Source organism: Mauremys mutica, chromosome 2 (assembly GCF_020497125.1).
Source record: "Mauremys mutica isolate MM-2020 ecotype Southern chromosome 2, ASM2049712v1, whole genome shotgun sequence".
Taxonomy (NCBI): Eukaryota; Metazoa; Chordata; order Testudines; family Geoemydidae; genus Mauremys; species Mauremys mutica.
The window spans coordinates 294,711,111-294,734,183 of NC_059073.1; the positions used below are offsets into that span (position 1 = coordinate 294,711,111).

General features: G+C 48.8%; 1 protein-coding gene across 1 annotated transcript in view; it reads left to right on the forward strand.

The window, feature by feature from the left end:
* The window catches only part of LOC123362727 (verrucotoxin subunit beta-like), a 52,664-nt gene that overhangs the window by 24,316 nt on the left and 5,275 nt on the right, over nt 1-23,073 (forward strand). The window contains exons 3-4 of the mRNA XM_045003167.1: nt 7,703-7,834; nt 16,198-16,361. Of these exons, the coding sequence (XP_044859102.1) occupies nt 7,703-7,834; nt 16,198-16,361 (296 nt within the window). The remainder of the gene's footprint in view (nt 1-7,702; nt 7,835-16,197; nt 16,362-23,073) is intronic.

The following is a 23,073-nucleotide window of genomic DNA, read 5'->3' on the forward strand; positions in this document are numbered from 1 at the left end:
GGCACCTTTCCTCCCCCCACCTCAAACACTGGCACACACAGAAACTGAAATCTGCTTCCAGTGGCAGAAGCACTAATCTGATGTAGAAGAACCACATAAACCCAGAGCTGTTCTGAGAAATCCCCAGCAGCCTGAGAGACAGCACAGAAGTCAGAGCGAGCTGCAGGCTCGGAGGGAAGAGCAGAGACCCATTCTCCCCGCGGAGCTGGCACTAGGCACACTGGTCTGTGTGCGTGGGCTGTAGAAAGCACAGGCAGGGGACGGCTGTGCCTCCCCAAACAGCCAGGCCCACGCTCCGCCCCGAGGCCCCCTCCTGCTTGCCCCTAGTTGGCCCCAGCCCAGGCAAGCTGCTCCTCTTCCGGGAAGCCAGCTGGGGCTGGGGCGGGTGGGACATGGGGTGGCTGAGGCTGCCCAATGCTGGGGGAGCCCCTGTGACACTCTGTACCTTGTGGGAACACCCTGCACCCCATGTTCATCCTTATAAAATGATTGTGTGGTGTCCAGTGCAAAGTCTGTCATGTCGGGTGTCTTTGGAAGGCTCATGATGCACTGAGCATTGTTGTTACAGTGATGTTATAGTAATTGTTACAGTGATGTTATAGGTTATAATTTCATGATGAGATAACTGGCTCTGTGGATGAGGGGAAAGCAATGGACGTGTTGTTCCCTGACTTTAGCAAAGTTTTTGATACGATCTCCCAAGTATTCTTGCCAGCAAGTTAAAGAAGTATGGGCTGGATGATTGGACTATAAGGTGGATAGAAAGCTGGCTAGATCATCGGGCTCAATGGGTAGTGATCAACGGCTCCATGTCTGGTTGGCAGCCGGTTTCAAGCGGAGTGCCCCAAGGGTTGGTCCTGGGGCCAGTTTTGTTCAATATCTTCATTAATGATCTGGAGGAGGGTGTGGACTGCACTCTCAGCAAGTTTGCAGATGACACTAAACTGGGAGGAGTGGTAGATATGCTGGAGGGTAGGGATAGGATACAGAGGGACCTAGACAAATTAGAGGATTGGGCCAAAAGAAATCTGATGAGGTTCAACAAGGACAAGTGCAGAGTTCTGCACTTAGGATGGAAGAATCCCATGCACTGGTACAGACTAGGGACCGAGTGGCTGGGCAGCAATTCTGCAGAAAAGGACCTAGGGGTTACAGTGGACGAGAAGCTAGAGATGAGTCAGCAGTGTGCCCTTGTTGCCAAGAAGGCTAATGGCATTTTGGGCTGTATAAGTAGGGGCATTGCCAGCTGATCGAGGGACGTGATCATTCCCCTCTATTTGGCATTGGTGAGGCCTTATCTGGAGAACTGTGTCCAGTTTTGGACCCCACACTACAAGAAGGATGTGGAAAAATTAGAAAGAGTCCAGCGGAGGGCAACAAAAATGATTAGTAAAAGCAGCAAAGAATCCTTTGTCACCTTATAGACTAACTGACGTTTTGCACCTTATAGACTAACTGACGTTAGTCTATAAGGTGCCACAGGATTCTTTGCGGCTTTTACAGATCCAGACTAACACGGCTACCCCTCTGAAAAATGATTAGGGGGCTGGAGCACATGACTTATGAGGAGAGGCCGAGGGAACTGGGATTGTTTAGTCTGCAGAAGAGAAGACTGAGCAGGGATTTGAAGCTGCTTTCAACTACCTGAAAGGGGGTTCCAAAGAGGATGGATCTAGACTGTTCTCAGTGGTGGCAGATGACAGAACAAGGAGAAATGGTCTCATGTTGCGCTGGGGGAGGTTTAGGTTGGATATTAGGAAAAACTTTTTCACTAGGAGGGTGGTGAAGCACTGGAATGGGTTACCTGGGGAGGTGGTGGAATCTCCTTCAATTAAGGTTCCTTCCTCACTCTGAACTCTAGGGTACAGATGTGGGGACCTTCATGAAAACCTCTAAGCTTAACTACCAGCTTAGATTTGCTTTTGCTGCCACCACCCAAATTATTTATGAGTTATTTGTGAAACTCTGTCTACCTCCCCCACCCCCCCAAGAATATCTCCCTCCCAAGTACTATAACCCTTCCCTGGGTAGCCTTGAGAGACTTCTCCACCAAGTTCCAAGTGAACACCGATCCAAACCCTTGGATCTTAAAACAAGGAGTAATTAATCATTCCCCCTCCTTTCCCACGCCACCAGTTCCGTGGTGAGTCCAGATCCAACCCCCTTGGATCTTAAAACAAGGAAAAACCAATCAGGTTCTTAAAAAGAAGGCTTTTAATTAAAGAAAGAAAGGTAAAAATCATCTCTTTAAAATCAGGATGAAAAATAACTTTACAGGGTAATCAGATTTAAAGAGCCCAGAGGAACCCCCTCTAGAATTAGGTTCAAAGCTACAGCAAACAGATGTAAACCCTCTAGCAAAAGGAACATTTACAAGTTGAGAAAACAAAGATAAAACTAACATGCTTTGTCTGGCTGTTACTTACAAGTCTGAAATATGAGCGACTGGTTCAGAAAGATTTGGAGAGCCTGGATTGATGTCCGGTCCCTCTTAGTCCCAAGAGCGAACAACCCCCAAAACAAAGAGCACAAACAAAAGCCTTCCCCCCACCAAGATTTGAAAGTATCTTGACCCCTTATTGGTCCTTTGGGTCAGATGTCAGCCAGGTTCCCTGAGCTTCTTAACCCTTTACAGGTAAAAGGATTTTGGTGTCTCTGGCCAGGAGGGATTTTATAGTATTGTACACAGGAGGGCTGTTCCCTTCCCTTTATAGTTATGACACCTTCCTCAGAGGTTTTTCAGGCCTGGCTTGCCAGAGCCCTGGCTGGGATGATTTAGTTGGGGATTGGTCCTGCTTTGAGCAGGGTGTTGGACTAGATGACCTCCTGAGGTCCCTTCCAAGCCTGATATTCTAGGATTCATGTATATAGTTGTGAGGCTGAAAATGTGTCCTCATGGCTTAAAGCAGCCCAGGCAAAAACTCTCCAGGAGCAAAGGTTCACACCTCATCAGGGCATGGATGGGACAAACCCAGCCCAGCCTCACAGGAACAAAGGACACTGGCCTCGGCAGCAACAAAGGAGCTGTTGGACTCTCAAGTGAGACATCCCCCTTCCCTCGGTCAGGTTGGGACTCTGATGAGGTGATGCTCACCTGACTCTGAAGGTAGGGGTGGGACAAAGCCAAGAGGGAAGAAAGGGCACGATAAAAGGGAGAGACATTTTCCAGACTCTTTCTCTCCTTTCCACCTCCATCTACAGACACCCCCACCAAGCGACTGAAGCGCTGATCAAAGGGGAGAGCCTGGCTGAAGGGTAACCAGCCAGCCTGTGGTGAGAAGCATCTAAGTTTGTAAGGACATTGAAAGTGTTAAGATCAGCTTAGAATGTGTTTTGATTTTATTTCATTTGACCAAATCTGACTTGTTGTGCTTTGACTTATAATCACTTAAAATCTATCTGTGTAGTTAATAAATCTGTTTGTTTATTCTACCTGAAGCAGTGCGTTTGGTTTGTAGTGTGTCAGAGACTCCCCTTGGGATAACAAGCCTGGTACATATCAATTTTATTGTTAAATTGACAAACTCATATAAGCTTGGAGCATCCAGCGGGCATAACTGGGCACTACAAGATGGAGGTTCCTAGGGTTGTGTCTGGGACCAGAGATATTGGCTAGTATCTGTGATGTTCCCCTCTGGTGTAATCTGGGCCGGTGATCTGCTAGGTCACTCCAATCCTCAACTCTGGGAGCCAGCCTGACCCTGCCCTGCTGTGAGAACCCCGCTCCTGGGCTGTTCACGCACAGCCTCTGGCATGTGAGCTGCTCCTTGGATTGTGCAACCGAATGAGCAGAGCAGGGTAAGGCTGGCTCCCAGCGTCAACAGCGAAGAGCTATTTAAGCTAAATGGTGGTGTTGGTACAAGAACAAGTGGCCATGAACTGGCCATGAGTAAATTCAGGTTGGAAACTGGGTTTTTCTAACCCTCGGTGGAGGGAGGTTGAGGCTGTGGAACAGACGTCCAATAGGAACAGTGGGGGCAGACAGACTAGTTTTCAGAAGGAGCTTGGTAAGTTTATGAATGGGATGATATGACAGGGCTGCCTACGATATCACAGGACTGGACTCAACCCAGGAGGTTCCTTCCAGTCCTATGTTCTATTGTTCCCGAAACAAATCACAGCTTAACAATACCAACTAATTACACTTTTCTTAATGCTCATCTATAAGGCTGCGATTTAGTCACGGGTATTTTTAGTAAAGGTCACAGACAGGTCAAGGGCAATAAAAATAAAGTCACGACCAGTGACCTGTCCATGACTTTTATTAAAAATACCCCTAACGAAATCTTTGGTGCCGGGGGAGGAGGGGTGCTCCAGCAGAGGCTGCTGGGGTGGTGGTGCTCCAGCGGAGGCTGCTGCTCCTGGCGGGGGTGGCAGCCAGTAGCCCCACCGCCGCTGCTGCTCCTCCGGGTGCGGGGTGGGTGGCCTGGCGCCCTGCCGCTGCTGCTCCTGGACCGCTGCTCCGTGGCAGTGCCTGGGATCAGTTGCCTGGGGCCACTAGAGCAGTGGCCGGTGTGGCTGGCCCCGGGGCCACCCAGGTGCTGGGGCAGCTGCACCAGCCACTGCAGCTGCAAGAAGTGCCGAAGGTCCTGGAAACTCATGGGCTCTGTGACTTCCATGACCTCCATGAAAGACTCGCAGACTTACCCGTGTAGAAGCTAACAATCACATTTTCATCCTGCTAAATAAAAATCAGTGACAATTCCTAATACCAGACAAACAATTCCCTAAATCATTTGAAATCTCTCAGCTACGATTGTGGAGTCCGGCATTTTGGAAAGAAGGCACAGCTGTCCCGTGCGCACATCTCGAATACTGTGTACAGATGTGGTCTCCTCACCTCAAAAAAGATATTCTAGCACTAGAAAAGGTTCAGAAAAGGGCAACTAAAATGATTAGGGGTTTGGAGAGGGTCCCATACGAGGAAAGATTAAAGAGGCTAGGACTCTTCAGCTTGGAAAAGAGAAGACTAAGGGGGGATATGATAGAGGTATATAAAATCATGAGTGATGTTGAGAAAGTGGATAAGGAAAAGTTATTTACTTCTTCCCATAATACAAGAACTAGGGGTCACCAAATGAAATTAATAGGCAGCAGGTTTAAAACAAATAAAAGGAAGTTCTTCTTCATGGAGCGTACAGTCAACTTGTGGAACTCCTTACCTGAGGAGGTTGTGAAGGCTAGGACTATAACAATGTTTAAAAGGGGACTGGATAAATTCATGGTGGCTAAGTCCATAAATGGCTATTAGCCGGGATGGGTAAGAATGGTGTCCCTAGCCTCTGTTCGTCAGAGGATGGAGATGGATGGCAGGAGAGAGATCACTTGATCATTGCCTGTTAGGTTCACTCCCTCTGGGGCATCTGGCATTGGCCACTGTCGGTAGACAGATACTGGGCTAGATGGACCTTTGGTCTGACCTGGTACGGCCATTCTTATGGTCTTATGTTCTTATAGGAGTATGGCTTACGTAGTGCGCAGCTACTGGTGTGTGTCAGCTCACTGCCAACATACCCCCATGTGGACCAGGCCTGAGTTTCATACATTCACTGAGTTTAAACTTTAAAACAACCCTGGGTAGTGCACACACCAAGAGGAGGCTGGTGTGCTGGAGTCTGAGGTAAACGTGTCACAGGAAGGCAGTTGGGGGGTGGCCTGTGGTTCTGTAAGTGCAGGTAAGAGACATGAAATGGAGGGGTTCCTTTTAACTCTCTTCTGGGAATGGCCTCGGATGGGGAGATTTCCTTGTGCTCATAGGCGGCGAGTTCCATGCCCACGTGGTGCTCAGGTACCAGCAATATTCAGTGCCAGGGACCCAGCTCCACCAATATTTGGGGTCGGGCCCCCACCCGAGTGTCCTGTGGCCCCGACTTGCTGCCTCCACTCGCCTTTCCCGGGCCCCGGAGCAGAGCGTCTCTGTCTTTGTCTCCTCCATGCTGCTTCCCTGCAGCAAGTGCTGCCGCAGGGTCCTAGTGCCCCCGTCTCCTCTGCCAGGGCAGACTGACTCTGAGCCTGCCCTTCCCCCTCAGACCCTTCCCTTTTCCAGTGGGACCCTCCACCAGCACAGCCCCGCCCCCGCCACAGTCACTGCTCCTGCCCCATGCTGGGCAAGGAGGCAGCTCCATCCCCCACCCCCAGTGAGGCTACAGTCGGGGCAACAGCCGGGGAGGAGGCGTTCACAGCACCCCTGGCACCCACCACAGGGGAGGTGAGGGAGATTCCTGGACCTGAGAGGGGCCCTAGGAGCACATGCAGTGACAGTGGTGGGGGTGACTGTGCTGCTGGGGGGGCGGGAAAGGGGGGCTCCTCCCCCAGGGCTCGCTGCTGCCGGCAGGGAAAGGGCTGGGGGGAGTCCTCCTCTCTGGCCCCTGTCCCGGAGCAGCCTGCCTGCACCCCAAACTCATCCCCAGCCCTGCCCCACCCCAGAGCCCACACCCCCCATCAGAGCTTTCACCTCCCCACCGCACCCTCAACCCTCTGCCCGAGCCCTGAGCCCCTCCAGCACCCCAAACACCTTATCCCCAGTCCCAGACAGAGCCCTCGCCCCCCACACTCCTACTCTCGCCCTGAGCCCTTCCCACACCCCAACCCCCCACTGCCAGCCCCAGACAGAGCCCTCACCCCTGCACCCCATCCCTCTGCACCCCTCCCATCCCCAAACTCCCAGAGCCTGCACCCCAATCCCCTCCTCCAGCCTAGGGCCTGCACCCCAGACCTCCTCCCTCACCCAAACTCCCTCCCAGAGCCTTGGGCAGGTGGTGGGGCGGAGTTTTGGGGGGGGCAAAGTTTGGGCAAGGGCGGGTTCTCGGCACCACCAAAATTTCTACAAACCAGTCACCACCTCTATTGACAGATGTTCCGGCTCTATTCCAAGTTGCAAGGCCTGCAGGGTGTATGGTTTTATTTAGACTTTAAAGCAGGGGTGAACACACTTTTTGGCCTGAGGGCCACATCAGGGAATTAAAATTGTATGGCGAGCCATGAATGCTCACAAAATTGGGGTTGGGATTGGGGTGGGGAAGGGGATGTCCCTTCTCTGGCTCCTATGCATTGTGCGGCCCCTGACCCAACGCCCCAGCTGGATCGGCCCCCAACCCAGCACCCCAGCTGGAGTGCCAGAGCAAGGCAAGCCCCAGATCCTGCTCCCCAGCGGGAGCTCGTGGGCTGGCTTCAAACGGCTTGGCCCGCAGGCTGTAGTTTGCCCACCCCTGCTTTAGAGGCATGCTCTGGCTCATGTTAAGTAAGAGCTGTTGTCTGTGTCTTCTTAACCATTGGGCAGCAGGTATTTATGGCTTCCTAGGCTCCAGCTTAGCACCCTATCGGGACATCCACCCTGCTGACATCTCACAGCGTTCTTTCAACACGCCTGGGATTGCACATGACAGCTGCAAAATACAACAGGTGTTTTGCTTTGGGGCTCACATCTCTCTAAATTGAGCCAAATTATAACTATTTCCCATTCTTGCGAAAAGGAACAATTCCTTTGAAACATAACAGTTAGAATTCATAATCTGAGGCGAGAAAAGGAAGAGGTAAATCTGAGTGACTTGCTTCCTCTCCTGTCCCCTGTGGAGACTAGAAGATACGTCTTTCTTTTACAACCAAGGCAATGTTCAGAAAAATCTTTGAAGACTGAAGCCAGTGACTCAATTCTAAATCTGCTCCCCAGAAACTTTAATGTAACCCCAGTTATTTCTTGCAGGTCAGACAGCGGAGAGAGCGTCTGGGTGTGGAACAATGGCCGGGTTAGCTGACACCATTGAGATGCCGGCTCTGGGCCGCCCGTTCCAGCTGGGGATGTTGTATGACTGCCGCAGTGACTCCCTCATCCCAGGTAACTGTCACCCCGGGAGGAGCACGGGGCCCAACTTCGTGTGTCAGAATAAAGAAGCGTTTGGCACCTGTTTATCTGAGGAACATTTGGGTTTGGGATTTGAGTTGGGAAAAAAATAAAGGGCATTGAAACCTGCCCGGGTACTGCTGACAGCCCTGGCTGCACTAGGAGAAATGAGAAACTTCCCATCTGCTCCCCTGCCACTGCAGTATCTCTGCAGCCCACCCGCACTGCAGTCGGCCTAGGAAAAGGGGACAGTGCCCCCGAGCTGGCTCATCCCCCCATTTCCACATGGGAGGGGTGAGGTCCAGTGAGAAGGGACCTCTCTGCACACAGGTCTTTGGGGCAGGATGGGACCAATGAGAAGGACAAACTTCAGCTATTCACACCCATCCCTGTGTCCTATAGTAACTGTCCCCACCCTGGAAAAGGCCTGGGCATCGCTGTGCACGGCTCAGTGAAAACACCCGCTCTGTGTCCAGTCACAGCCCAAACAGTAAATGGTGCCAGGTGCCCGAGGAACGGGATGGAAAATGCCACCCGAGCTATTCCAATGGCATTATACAGGTAACCCTTCTGCCAGGGGACATTGTCAGCAACCAGGGACAGCTTCAATATCCAGGGGTTCCCTCTCAACAGTGCAACACAGAACCGGCTCAAGCTCCCACCCAATAACCCGGGACAATTACACACACCCCGGGGTGCCTGGAAGAGGTTGTCCTACCCGACTGCCGAGCACAGAGTCTGAGTGCAAAAATAAACTTTGAATGAAAGGAGGGAAGTCACCTGACATTAATTTGGGAAAACGCTGCAAGCAGGATTTATAAACATAAAACCATGAGCAGCCCCCACCCCAGAGTGCGTTGGGCAGGGTCTTTGGCCTCAGCTTCTTGAGTTCTACAACCAAAAGTTCCTTCAACGGGCCTGTCCCTTCTCCCTCCACCACACCCCAGTCACAGGGGTTGTCCTTGGTCAATGAAGAGCCAGACTTCAGAGGTGCATCTGGGTGAGTTCACCCGCCCCCCGGGGGTGGGGGGAAGAAAAGGCACCTTGCTCGCTCTGCCATCCTAGTGCTTCCTCTGGAGTGGCTGCTCTGCCAGCTGCTCCGCTGCCTGCTGCCCCGCCGGCCGCTCCCTCACCTCTCCGCTGGCTGCCCTGCCACCAATGCCCACCATCCCCTTCTGCTGCCACCTGCTTCTCTACTGTGACCTCTGTAGGTCAGTCTCTCGAGTTTCCACCCAGCACTCAGTGACTTTCAGCTCTTAGTGGGGGAACTTCATTGCTGAAGTAGGCTGGGCAGAAATGCTGTCCCACAACAGGTGATTTAAGATTAGTGATCACCTAACAAACGAGAAGACGCCTAACAGAGCCTTAATTAGCTCTAGCTTTGAACGGTGGCAAGGGGCAGGTTAAACCATGCCTAGGACTCTCAGGCAGAGCCAACCCCTCCCAGCAGAGACACCTGTCTCCACTCCCCTCTTACCTTCTAAGGGGTCTGGCATCCGAAACCCCTGCTTGGCGAGTTCAGCTCAGTTGAGGGTGACCCCCTCAAACAGGCCAGGCTAAGCACAGATCTGCTGCCCTCTACTCCTACAATCAGGATGACAACATTTAATTTCCCTGCGTTCAACACAAAGTGATTGTAACCCAACACCAGCCAGAGCTGATCCCTGTGGCAGCACAGCTCTGTCTGCTGGGTACCTCGGTCGAGTAGGTGTTTTCATGTAAATACAGTCTGGTCCTGAAGCCTTTCCCCCTCCCCAGCTAGCTGTCAGGGCACAGCTTATTCAAACCCTGCTTCCATATAAATCAATGGGCCACCCTCCCCTGGAACGTGTGTTCAGTGCTGACCGTCCCATCACAAGGAGGATATCACAGAAACCGAGGGGGGTTGGACAGCGATGATGAGAGTGACTAAGGGCCTGGGGAGAATTTCACAGGAAGAGAAACTGACAAAACAAAAGATTTCATACGGAGAGAAGAATAAGGGGAAATGCTCCAGGGATACAGAAGAATGAATGGGCTAGAGAAGGTGAATACGCAGGACCTATTTACTCTCTCATAGTACAAGAACAAGGGGACACTATGAAATTAGTCCGACGAAATGGGTATTCACCTACGAAAGCTCATGCTCCAAAACGTCTGTTAGTCTATAAGGTGCCACAGGACTCTTTGCTGCTTTTATGAAATTAAAATACAACTCATTTAAACAACAAAAGGACATACATTTTAAAGCAATGTGATCAGCATGACAAACTCTCTGCCCCTCGATATCACTGAATCACAGAAATGTCGGGCTGGACGGGACGTGGAGAGGTTCTAGTCCAGCTACCAGTGCTGAGGCAGGAATAACTGCACCCTGACCATCCCTGACAGGTGTTTGTCTGACTTGTTCTTCAAACCCTCCAGTGATGGGGATTCCACAGCCTCCCTTGGAGCCTGTTCCAGAGCTTCACTACTCCCATACTTAGAAAGTTTTCCTATTATCTAACTTCAATCTCCCTTGCTGCAGATTAAGCCGATTACTTTTTGTTCTTCCTTCAGCAGACATGGAGAACAATTGATCACTGTCGTCTTTATAAGAGCCTGTAATGATGCTGGTTCTGGCGGGACCCAACTGAGAGAGTCAGTTCAGGACAAATTGCTTAAAACGGGGCAGTTACAGCCCTAGGCTGGGGTTTCTCCACCTCTAAGGCAAACCAAACCAGCCAGCCAGAGAGGACTTCGTTCTCACCCCACTGGCTAACCACAAGTCACACAAGCAATTTCCTTAGACACCCCAGTTTCCCAGTATCACCACCAGTCCCACTCATCCTAGGGATGAATGGTTATGAAAACCAACACCCCAATAAAAGAAAACGGTTCTCTCGATCCCGAAGGACCAAGCCCCAGACCTAGGTCAATATACACATCAGATCTTACCCACAAATCACGCTGTTGCCAATCGTTTAGAATCTAACATCTAAAGGTTTATTCATAAAAGAAAAAAAGATATAGATGAGAGCTAGAATTGGTTAAATGGAATCAATTACATACAGCAATGACCAAGTTCTTGGTTCAGGCTTGTAGCAGTGATGGAATAAACTGCAGGTTCAAATCAAGTCTCTGGAGAACATCCCCAGCTGGAATGGGTCATTCAGTCCTTTGTGTAGAGCTTCTGTTTGTGGCAAAGTCCCTCCAGAGGTAGGAAGCAGGATTGAAGGCAAGATGGAGATGAGGCATCAGCCTTTTATAGGCTTTTCCAGGTGTAACAACCTCTTTGTCCTTACTGTGGAAAATTACAGCAAAATGGAGTCTGGAGTCACACGGGCCAGTCCCTGCACTTTGCTGAGTCACAAGGCGTGTCTGCCTTCTCTCCATGGGTCAATTGTGTAGCTGATGGTCCTTAATGGGCCATCAAGCAAGCTGGGCAGAGCTAACCCCAACTTGTCTGGGGTGTCACCCAGAAACACAGCACAAGTTTGAAGTACAGACAGTATAGAGCCAATATTCATAACTTCAACTACAGAAATGATACACACACATACAGACAGCATAACTATAACCAGCAACCCAGAACCTGGTCTTAGACACTTTATTTGACCCCCTTTATACAAGATTTGGTGCCACTACAGGACCTGGGTTGCAACAATGATCTATATGGTCCCAGATTATATCAATAACGTCACACAGCCCTTAACATATTTGAAGACTCTTATTAGGTCCCCTCTCAGTCTTCTTTTCTCAAAACTAAACATACCTGATTTTAACCTATCCTGAGAGGCCATGTTTTCTAAACCATTTATCATTTTTGATGCTCTCCTCTGGAGTCTCCAATTTGTCCACATCTTTACTGCAGTGTGACACTCAAAACTGGACACAATACTCCAGCAGAAGCCTCACCAGTGCCGAGAAGAGTGGGACGACTACATCCCGTGTCTTACATATGACACTGCTGTTAATACCCCCCAGAATGACATTAGCCTTTTGCTGCATCCTGCATCCCATTGTGGGCTCCTATTTACTGTGTGATCCACTATCACCCTGGTTCCTTTTCTGCAGTACTACTGCCTAGCCAGTTATTCCCCATCTTGTGTTAGTGCATTTGGTTTTTCCTTCCTACGTGTAGCACTTTGCATTTGTCTTTATTGAATTTCATCTTTATAAACTGGAGAATTGATCTGAAATCAACAAGGTCATTTTAGTTTTAATCTTGTCCCCCAAAGAGCTTGCAGCCCCCCCCTAGCTTGGTGTCATCTGGTAATTGTATAAGGGTGCTCTACACCCCATCATCCAGGTCATGGATGAAAATACTGATTAGCACCAGACTCAGGACAGACCCCTGCAGGACCCCACTACATCCATCCTCCCAGTTTGACAGCAAACCATTGATAACTACTCTGAGTGCAGCCTTTCATCGAGTTATGCACCTACCTTAGAGCAATTTCATCTATACCACATTTCCCCCGTTTCTTATGGGAATGTCACACGGGACTGTGTCAAAAGCCTTATTGAAATCAAGATCTATCATGTCTCCTGCTTCTCCCCCTAAACACTAGGCCAGTAACCCTGTCAAAGAAGGCAATTAGGTTGGTTTGGCATGATTGGTTCCTGACAAATCCATGTTGGCTATTATTTATTACCCTGTTATCTTCTAGGTGCTTACAAACCGATTGTTTAATAGCTTGTTCCAGTATCTTTCCAGGTATTGAAGTTAGGGTTGACTGTTCTGTAATTCCCCAGGTCCTTTGTTCCCCTTTTTAAAGACAGGTACCTGTAAACGGGTCGGACTCACCCCTGCGGCACCTCCTACTGGTTGCTCTCCGAATAGAGCTCAGTCCAGCTCCGGAGCCCCCTCTGCAGGCCGGTGATCCACCTGTTCTTAGGCCCCTGTGTCCCTCCCTGGACCCGGTGCCCTTCTACATGGGGCGCTGCCCCCTAGCAGCAACCCCTTTCTCTCTGGGTCTCCCCTTTTGTCTCAGGGAACCCCCACCCTCTATCCCGACCTTGCCTCAGTATTTGGCTACTGCCAGTCATTGTCTAGCCCCACGTCCTGGGGCAGACTGCAGTCTCAGCCAACTCATCCCTGGCAAGGAGGGTTTGGACCTGCTGCTTTGTCCTACCCCTGGGCTGCCCTCTGCAACCCCCAGTACCTTTGGCCCACTGCTAGGCCGCAGCCTGGGGCTTTCTAGGCTGGAGCTCCCCGGCTCCTCAGCCTTCCCCAGCCCTGCTGCACTCAGGTACCTGGTCTCTATTTCCCAGCAGCTAGGCCCATCTCTCTCTATAGCCAGAGAGAGACTGTCTGGGCTCCTGGCTTCCCTACCTTTTATAAGGCCCTGCTCCTCAGTTTGGGGCGTGGCCCCCAGCTGCAGCCACTTCCCTAATCAGCTCAGCCCTGTCAGGCCACTTTTTAAACCCCTTAAAACCCCAGAGCAGGGGTCCACCCTGCTACAGTACCATATTTGCTCTTCTCCTGTCCTCTGGGACCACACTCATCCTCTGTGAGTTCTCAAAGATAATCGCTAACAGATCCAAGATCTGCTTCAGCTAGGTCCTTAAGGTGAATTTAGTCAAGCCCTGCTGACTTGAATACATCTAATTATGTAAATATTCTTTAAGCTGTTCGTTTGTTATTCTGTCTTGTGTTCCTTCCCCCTTATTATTAATACTAATTGTATTAAGCATCTGGTCACAATTTACCTTTTTAATGAAGATTGAAGCAAAACAGGCATTAAACACCTCTGTGTTCTTGACGTCATTAGCTTTCCTTCCCCACTAAATAGTGGACCTACACTTTTCATCGTCTTTCTTTTGCTCCTAATATATTTTTAAAAAACCCTCTTCTTATGGCTGTTTATGTCCCTCACTAGATATAACTCATTTTATGCCTTAGCCTTTATAATTTAGTCCCTGTCTGCTTGTGCTGTTCTTTTGTATTCCTCCTTAGCAGTTCATCCATGTTGCCACTTTTTGTAGGGTTTCTTTTTGATTTTCAGGTCACTGAAGAGCTCCTGATGAAGCCATATCGTACTGCTATTTTTCTTATCTTCCCTTCATATCAGGATAGTTTGCAGTTGTGCCTTTAATAGTGTCTCTTTGAGAAACTGCCAGTTCTCCTGAACTCCTCTTTTTCCTTAGATGTTCTTCCCAGGGGACCTTACTTACCAGTTCTCTGAGTTTGATGAAGTCTGATTTTTTTTGAAGTCCATTGTCTTATTCTCCTCCTCTCACTCTTTCCTTTCCTTCAAATAATAAAATCTATCATTTTATGGACACTTTCACCCAAATTGCCTTTTACCTTCACATTTGTGACCAATTCCTATTTTTAGTCAGAATCAAGTCTAAAATGGCTGCCCCCTTGTTACTTCCTCCACCTTCTGAAACAAGTTGGTGTCCCCAACACATTCCAAGAACTTACTGGACACTTTGTGTTTTGTGGTATTACTTTTGCAACAGACGTCTGGGTAGTTGAAGTCCCCTATTACTACCAGGTCTTGTGGTATGGATATTTCTGTTATTTGCTCTAGAAATGCCTCATACGTCTCTTCCTCCTGATTTGATGGTCTATAGAAGACCCCGACGATAACATCACCCCTGTTTTCCCCTGCCCACTTTTATCTTTACCCACAGAATGTCAACTGGGTCGGTCTCTTACCTCCTTCTAGACCACAGCACACATGCATATTCTCTTGATGTATAATGCAACTCCTCCTCCCTTTTTTGCTGCCTTTCCATCCTGAACACACTATGCACCAATAGTCTAGTCATGAGATTTATCCAACCAAATCTCAATGATGCCAATTAAACACTAAATTAGCTTATGTACTAAGACTTCCAGTTCTTCCCCTCTATTCCCCATACACCTGGCATTTGTCTATAGACAAGATATTGAGCAGATTCCCCCTCTGTTATCCCACTTGTTGCTGCTATGACCCAACTGTAAATTTTCTATTCTACCTCCCCATAGAAACATCTAGCCCACTGTGAAGGTCACTTTTTTTATACCTACCTGTGATCTTTTGTCACCTGCTTGAAGATGCTTCCCCCCCACCTTCTTGGTCAGGTGTACCCCGTCTCTTCCCAGCAGATTTTCTTCCTGAAGCAGCATCCCATGACTTAGGAAGCCAAACTCCGCCATTTGACACCACCCGCACAGCCGTGCATCATCTCCAGGATGCGCGCATTCCTGCCTGGGCCCTTGACCTCAGCCAGGAGGATGGACAAGAACACAACATGGGACTGTGACTCCTTCACCCTCACTCCGAGCCCAGGAGTCACTGCGCAGGGTCAGACTGGCAGTATCGTTAGTGCCCACGTAGATGCACAGTGTGCGGCAGTGGCCAGATGGATGGACGAGCCTTGGCAACCTTTCCATAACACCAGGGATGTGGCTCCAGGCAGGCAGCACACCTCCTGGGACGTCAGGTCAGCAGATGGAGGCTCCCATCCCTCTCAGCAGGGAGCCCAGACCACCAGCACCCTATGTCCCCTCCTGGTGGGTGTGGGGGCTGTGAGCCTCCCAGCCTTGGAAGCAAGTGGCTCCTCTTCCTCAACCATTGGGGTCTGCTCCCCTCCTTCTCTGGAAAGTACAGCGTGCCAATTCTTGACCTTGATGGATACAGGAGCAGGGTGGGGAGTGGAGCACAGCCTACTGTCTAAGGTGGCCAGCAGCCAGTCTCCTTTCTGCAGAGCAGCCAGGTCTCCTTCCTCTTCTGGTGCCTCTGTAGTCATCCCTAGTCAGCCAGTGTCCTCCATCCCGGATGTCTCCATGTGCATCCTGGTGATGAAGTCCTCACGCTCCTGGATGCTGCACAGATGAGCCACCTCCTCCCGCAGCTCTTACCCGCTACCTGAGGGACTCCCCAGACAGATGCCTCTCACACCAGCTGGTTCCCCCTGCCTGGCTGTTTTCAGCAGGGACATGCAGGATCTGGTGCTGGCTACATTCAGAGACAGAATACTGGGCCAGATGGATCATGGATCAAGTCAAGCATGACAGTTCCTAGCTTCTTAAATCAAAGAAACCAGATGTTTGTAATGGAAGTGAGATTTCAGTCATAGCTATAGCACTTGCTACTTGGAACAGTGTACTCCTGAAGGGGAGTGTACTCAGTCATTCTGGAGAGGGATTTATTTAAAAAATAAAAAATCAGAAAAGATCACGTCTTCCAAAGTTCTGTAAGAAGCTGGGGGCAAGGGAAGGTTGTTCGGGGCGTAGTTCAGCCTTGACTTGGCACGTTTGTACGTTACCAGGTCAGTTTACTTGATGTCCTTCACTCATTATTTTTCAATCTCAGAAAAGTGACACAAATAAACCATGGACAGACTCTGTGTCCTGGGCACCTATCAGTTACATTACCATGTGTTTGTCTCTACTATTCCAGGGATCACACTGTGGCGCCCGGAACAGCTTCGCATGGATGTAAACACAAAACCACAACCCAGGACTGAATTTGAGATCATCGCGTCCGACACCATTGAAGAGAAGGCCAATGCCCTCAATGTCACAGCATCAGTGAAGGCCAGTTTCCTGGGGGGGTTGGTTGAAGTAAGTGGATCTGCCAAATACTTAAATGACACCAGAAAATCCAAACAACAGGCCCGAGTGACTCTCCAGTACTCTGCCACAACAAAGTTTGAGCACCTAACTATGAGCCATTTAGGACCAGAGAATGTCTCTTATCGTGCTGTATTTGACCAAGGCACGGCCACCCATGTGGTCACGGCTGTGCTGTACGGGGCTCAGGCTTTCTTCGTGTTTGATCGGGAAGTTTCTTCTTCTGAGAATGTACGTGAGATAGAAGGAAAGCTCCAGATCGTGATGAAAAAGATACCCCTGTTTTCCATAGAAGGGGAAGGAGCTGTCAAAATGGATGAAAGTGAAAAATTAAATGCTGAAAAATTTAACTGCAAGTTCCATGGTGATTTTGCTCTTGAAAGAAATCCAACTAATTTCCAAGATGCCATGAAAATGTATTCCACTCTCCCAAAGCTGCTGGGTGACAGCAGGGAGAAGGCCGTACCAGTGAAAGTCTGGCTGTACCCGCTGACCAAGCTGGATTCCAGAGCTGCTCAGCTGGTGCGTGAGATCAGCTTAACACTGATTTCTGATGCTCAGACTACAATGGAGGAACTTGCAGAACTAAACATGCGATGCAATGACATGGTGAAGAATCCGATCGCCACAAGCTTCCCCGAAATCAAACTGAAAATCCAGCAATTCAGAGATCTGTGTAAGCAACACAGACAGTCTTTCCAGAAACAGCTAGCAGGACTCTTGCCATCTATCCGTGGAGGTGAAAAAGAGGAAGGGGCTCTGGTGGATATTTTGTCATGTAAAAACCAGTCACCGTTCAATACCCAGCGACTCAGTGAATTTCTGGATACAAAGGAGAAAGAGATGAATTATGTGAATTCCTACCTTAGGATCCTAAGCAATGTAGAGGTGGTGTCCTCTCAGAGTGAACTAGATGAAATAGTACTCAGCCCTGAGCTTAACTTCATTGTCTCCTTTACATTCACCTCACTGCGTGAAGAGGAGCCGTATTTATCAGATTTAAAACAATGGCTTCAGACCCAGTTTATAAGGGAAACTCATGATCCTGCCTTAGCCAGTTCTGTCGCTGAGAAACCAAAATCCAAAGTGTGGTTTGAGGAAAAAGAAATATATCAAAAATCTCAAAAATCTGCAAAGTCCCTTTCACATTTTGTCAGTGTCAACAAACCTAATAGGAAGACTCGGTTCATTGTGGCCTCTGTTCCAGACAAGGACAATCCAAGAGCTGCCATTTACCTGTATGAGGATGGAGAGCTGATCAGCACCAACTTTGAGCCTCCATCAAAGCCTCTTCCTGCCCTGATTGATGGAATCAGACATGACCGTGTGCAGCTCACGTTTAACCCAGTAGCCTATGGCAGGGCTGCGATATCCGGCTATCGGGCAGAGTACAGAATTGTAGGGCAGGAGAACTGGGCGGCTGTGGATGTAAATAACACACAAGAGACATTCACAGTAACAGGGCTCCGTGCAAACACCGAGTACCAGTTCCGATACGCTGCAGTGAGCAAACCAGGGCTCAGCGAGAGCAGCGACGTGAGTGATCCTGTGAAGACTCTTCCCCTGACCAGCCCTCCTGGGAAGCCTGTAGCAACTGCTGTAGATTCATCTGCCATCACCTTCAGCTGGGAGAGTCCAAGTGTCACTGGAGATGGAGTCACTATAAGGGAGTATCAGGTGGAATATAAAGAGGAAGATGAAGGTGAAAGACATGAGGGGAAAGAGAAATGGCTGGAACGAAGGGCAAGCAAGAGAACCAAGTTCTGTACCATTGATGAACTGAGGCCTCGGACGCCCTATAGATTCCGGGTGTCGGCTGTGTGTGCAGATGGGACTGTGAGTCACCCAGGTGAGGAGGCATCAATTTCAACATCAGGAGAAGAATTAAAGACACTAGCACAAGATTTCTTCAAGAAGAGCACTCTGATAGAAAAAGGGCACCCCTCAGTTTATCCCCTTCCAATAGAGAAGGCGGCGTTGGGTTCTAACACAACACATCCAAAGTACAGACTGGGGAAAGAGAACCTGCAGATCCCTAACAAAGTGATTATGGTGCTGGGAGCAACTGGGTCTGGGAAAACTACACTCATCAATGGGATGATCAACTATGTCCTGGGTGTGCAATGGAAAGATGAATTCAGATTCAAACTAATCCACGAGACCACAAACAGAAGCCAAGCTGAGAGCCAGACATCTGAAGTGACAGCCTATGAAGTTCATTACACAGAGGGCTTCCAAGTCCCCTACTCCCTGACTATAATAGACACCCCGGGATTTGGCGACTCCAGAGGGATAGAGCAAGACAAAGAGATAACAAGGCAGATTCGAGAGTTTTTCTCCACCCGAGGGGCCATTGATCACATAGACGCCGTCTGCATCATAGTTCAGGCCTCACTCGCTCGATTGACACATGCCCAGAAATACCTGTTTGACTCAGTGCTCTCTATCTTTGGGAAGGATATAAAAGACAATATACAAATCCTGATCACCTTCGCAGATATACAGACGCCCCCTGTTCTAGAGGCCATTAAAACAGCTGATGTCCCTTGTGCTAAAGATGCTAAGGGCAACCCTGTTCATTTCAAATTCAATAACTCCGCACTCTTTGCCAGCAATGCTGGAGCTGACAAGGGCAGTTTTAATTTTGATGACATGTTCTGGAAAATGGGAGCCATGAGCATGAAGACATTTTTTGAATCCGTAGGTAAATTAGAAACCAGAAGTTTAACTTTAACGCAGGAAGTTCTCAGAGAGCGGAAGGAGCTGGAGACGGCTGTGGAAGGGCTGCAGCCACAAATCAAAGCTGGTCTGGTGAAGCTAGAGGAGCTAAGACAGACTCAGCGAGATCTGGAACAGCACAGGGGTGATATGGAGGCCAATAAAGACTTTGAGTATGAGGTAGAGAGAACAGTGCCAGTGCAGGAGAACATCTCTGGTACAGGTGTCTATGCATTAAACTGCCAGCAGTGTCACTATACGTGTCTCTGCCCCTGTACAATCCCTAATGACAATGATAAGCGCAGGTGTGCGGCTATCAATAGGAATACAGGATGTTGCATGGTTTGCCCTGGTAAATGTGTCTGGAACATTCATTTCTGTCAGAAGTACAGGTGGGAATATAAAGTAGTAAAAGAGAAACAGACCTATGGACAACTGAAAGAAAAGTATGAGAAGGCATCTGGTGAGGTGTTATCGACACAGAGTGTGGTTGAGAAGCTGTCTCAGGAATACGCTGCAGTGGAAGAGATATTAATGGAGCTTATTGATAAACCATCTCGCAGCCTCCAACGTCTGCAAGCAATTGCTTTGAAACCCAACCCGCTGTACACTCCGGAATACATTGACCTGCTGATCATGTCGGAACAACAGGAACTAAAGCCTGGGTACCAAGAAAGGATAAAATCTCTGAGGGAAGTGAGGGAAGTAGCTGAGATAGTAAGAAAGATTGCCAATAAGGAGGCTCTGCTGCCAGGAGAGAAGGATATGTATGAGAACATTGAAGAAAAAAAGTCTGCCTTCAAAAAATATATGAAAGGAGTGGATATGGTTAAAAGCCTTTTTAAATGAAAATTGACAGCAGTTTACCCATGAAAAAGAAATCACCAGTTTAACCAAAGATTGTAGTTTAGCCGTGATTCAACACTGGTGTCTTCTTGTTTGTATAACATTTTCTTTTAAGATTCAATAAACCTGATTCTCCTCTGACTTCCCCACTTTTATTGCGCTGACTTCAGTTTATTCAGTGTCACTGACAGCAGAATCTGGCCCCTTCAATCTGGGGAAAAACATTTTATAAAAACAACAAAAATGCTAATTTGACTCTTAGGAGGAAATTGCTTCACTATCGAATGTTCACGTGTAAACATCTCAGATTAGGATTAGAAACATATGTTCTGTCTGTACGAGTTCTCTCTCTGTCACTGCCCAGATTGGAACTGCACCAGTGTAAGGTCAGGTGCTAGCGGGGACAACACTTTTCTTTTCTTTTTTGTAATACCCGAGCTCTCTCCCGGTTGGTGGTTCAAGTGAGCTGTAAACAAGATGACAAGAAATAAGTAATCGCAGCCAAAAGGAAGGTCACACTGAACCCGTCTTTTCTCCCACTCCTGGAAACTAAAGCAACTCAGCTGAAGTCAGTGGAGTTACTCCTAAGTAAAACTATTGCAAGGTGTCACGGAATCACAGATTGTGCCCACTCTTGGCCCTGTGTGGTCCGTGGGGGGTGCCCCTTTCAGTGAGACAGCCCTTCCCGGGGGCCACTCTCTCTCGGGGTCAGGCCCCTCCACCTCCTGGAGCCGCACCTCTCTGAGCCTCAGCACACCTATTTCTCACTGTGGGCCCCCTCAGGGAGTCCCCTCACTCTGGACCCCCGGGGCCTCTACCCCCCGAAGGGGATAATGCTACCCTGTTCTCTAGACTGGAGTGACTCAGCCAGCATAAAACAGGGTCGTAAACAAGGTCGCCTGGGCCTCCTCTCCTCTCTTTGCAGCCCATTGTCCTCCCACTGTCCAGAACCGGCTGTGACTCCTGAGCGGGACCTCTGGGTCACCAGGTCACCAATCTCTGGGGTCTCCAGTCTCCACGCCAGTGGTTGGGGTCCCAAGTTCCTTTGCCGGTCCTCTGTAACAACAAACTCCCTCTCCCATCACCTCGTTAAACCCTTAGCACCTAGGGAAACTGAGTCCCACCCCCTCTGCATGCAAACCATAGGAAAACCAAGAAAATCCCCCATATGAAACAAGGAAAAACAAGAAACTCCCCCACTTCGTCACACAAGGGAACAATCAGGCCCAGTATATATATTAAGCAAAGCCTTAAAGAGCCCAAATCTGGTACCGATTTGCCAGGTCTCTGAATGGCAAATCAGAGCGTGGGTGGGAGCTGTGTTTCATCAGCAGCAAGGCGGCAAGGGAAAGTCAGCACCTCTGACAGGAGCTGCATTTTCTCTCTGCTCTGTTCTTTTCTCTCCTCTTGAGTGTGTGTTTTTCTTGTTTTGTTCTCAAGGACACAGAATTGGAATCCAGCAACCACTGCAGCTACTTCAGAGCATCTGAACAAAGTATTTCTTTTTTCCAAAAAAGGTGCAGTCAAGTCTGTCTTTAATGCCACCTGAGAGACTGTCAGGCAAGAATTCCCCACTCTGTGAAGCTCTCTACAGCTAAAGGGAATCAGGAATGTGGTCGGAATGGAAGTCTTACTTAATCCTTTACATTTCAGAGCAGTTAACTCTTTTCCTTTTGTTGCCTGTGTCTTTAGGAAAAGGTTAAAGATATGTGGTTGTTACAATGGGGTTGCCAGTGATAACCTGACATGAAATCCCAGGCCACATTTAACTGTTTAATGTTAAAACCCTGGTTCCCTTTTGCATTAATAGCTTATCCCTTGTCTGCCTGGGACACTCACTTATCACAGCCACCGGGTTATCCAACAAGGGAAATTATTTCAAATATGGGTGAGGGAAGGGTATTTTGTTTTTAATAAATAGAAAAGTCAGAGCCTGATTCTGCATCTCTTGCACCCCCCCAGTTGCCATCAGCTTCAGTGGGATTTAGGGGAACGCAATGGAATATAGACTCATAGACGTTAAGGTCAGAAGAGACCATTATGATCATCTAGTCTGACCTCCTGCACAACGCAGGCCACAGAATCTCACCCACCCATGCCCGTAACAATCCCCTAACCTATGTCTGAGTTACTGAAGTCCTCAAATATTGGTTTAAAGACCTCAAGGTGCAGAGAATCCTCCAGCAAGTGACCCGTGCCCCCATACTGCGGAGGGAGGCGAAAAACCTCCAGGGCCTCTGCCAATCTGCCCTGAAGGAAAATTCCTTCCCGACCCTAAATATGGCGATCAGCTAAAACCTGAGCATGTGGGCAAGACTCACCAGCCAGCACCCAGGAAAGAATTCTCCGTAGTAACTCAGATCCCAACCCATCTAACATCCCATCACAGACCACTGGGCAAATTTACCTGCTAATAATCAAAGATCAATTGCCAAATTAATTGCCAAAGGTAGGCTCTCCCATCGTACATAAACTTATCAAGTTTAGTCTTGAAGCCAGATATGTCTTTTGGCCCCACTGCTCCCCTTGGAAGGCTGTTCCAGAACTTCACTCCTCTAATGGTTAGAAACCTTCATCTAATTTCAAGTCTAAACTTCCTAGTGTCCAGTTTATATCCACTTGTTCTTGTGTCCACATTGGTACTAAGCTTAAATAATTCCTCTCCCTCCCTGATATTTATCCCTCTGATATATTTATAGAGAGCAATCATATCCCCCCCGCCCCCTCAGCCTTCTTTTGGTTAGGCTAAACAAGCCAAGCTCTTTGAGTCTCCTTGCATAAGACACGTTTTCCATTCCTCGGATCATCCTAGTTGCCCTTCTTTGTACCTGTTCCGGTTTGAATTCATCCTTCTTAAACATGGGAGACCAGAACTGCACACAGTATTCCAGATGAGGTCTCACCAGTACCTTGTATAACGGTACTAACACCTCCTTATCTTCGCTGGAAATACCTCGTCTGATGCATCCCAAGACCACATTAGCTTTTTTCACGGCCATATCACATTGGCGGCTCATATTCTTCCTGTAATCAACCAATATTCCAAGGTCCTTCTCCTCCTCTGTTACTTCCAACTGATGCGTCCCCAATTTATAACTAAAATTCTTGTTATTAATCCCTAAATGCATGACCTTGCACT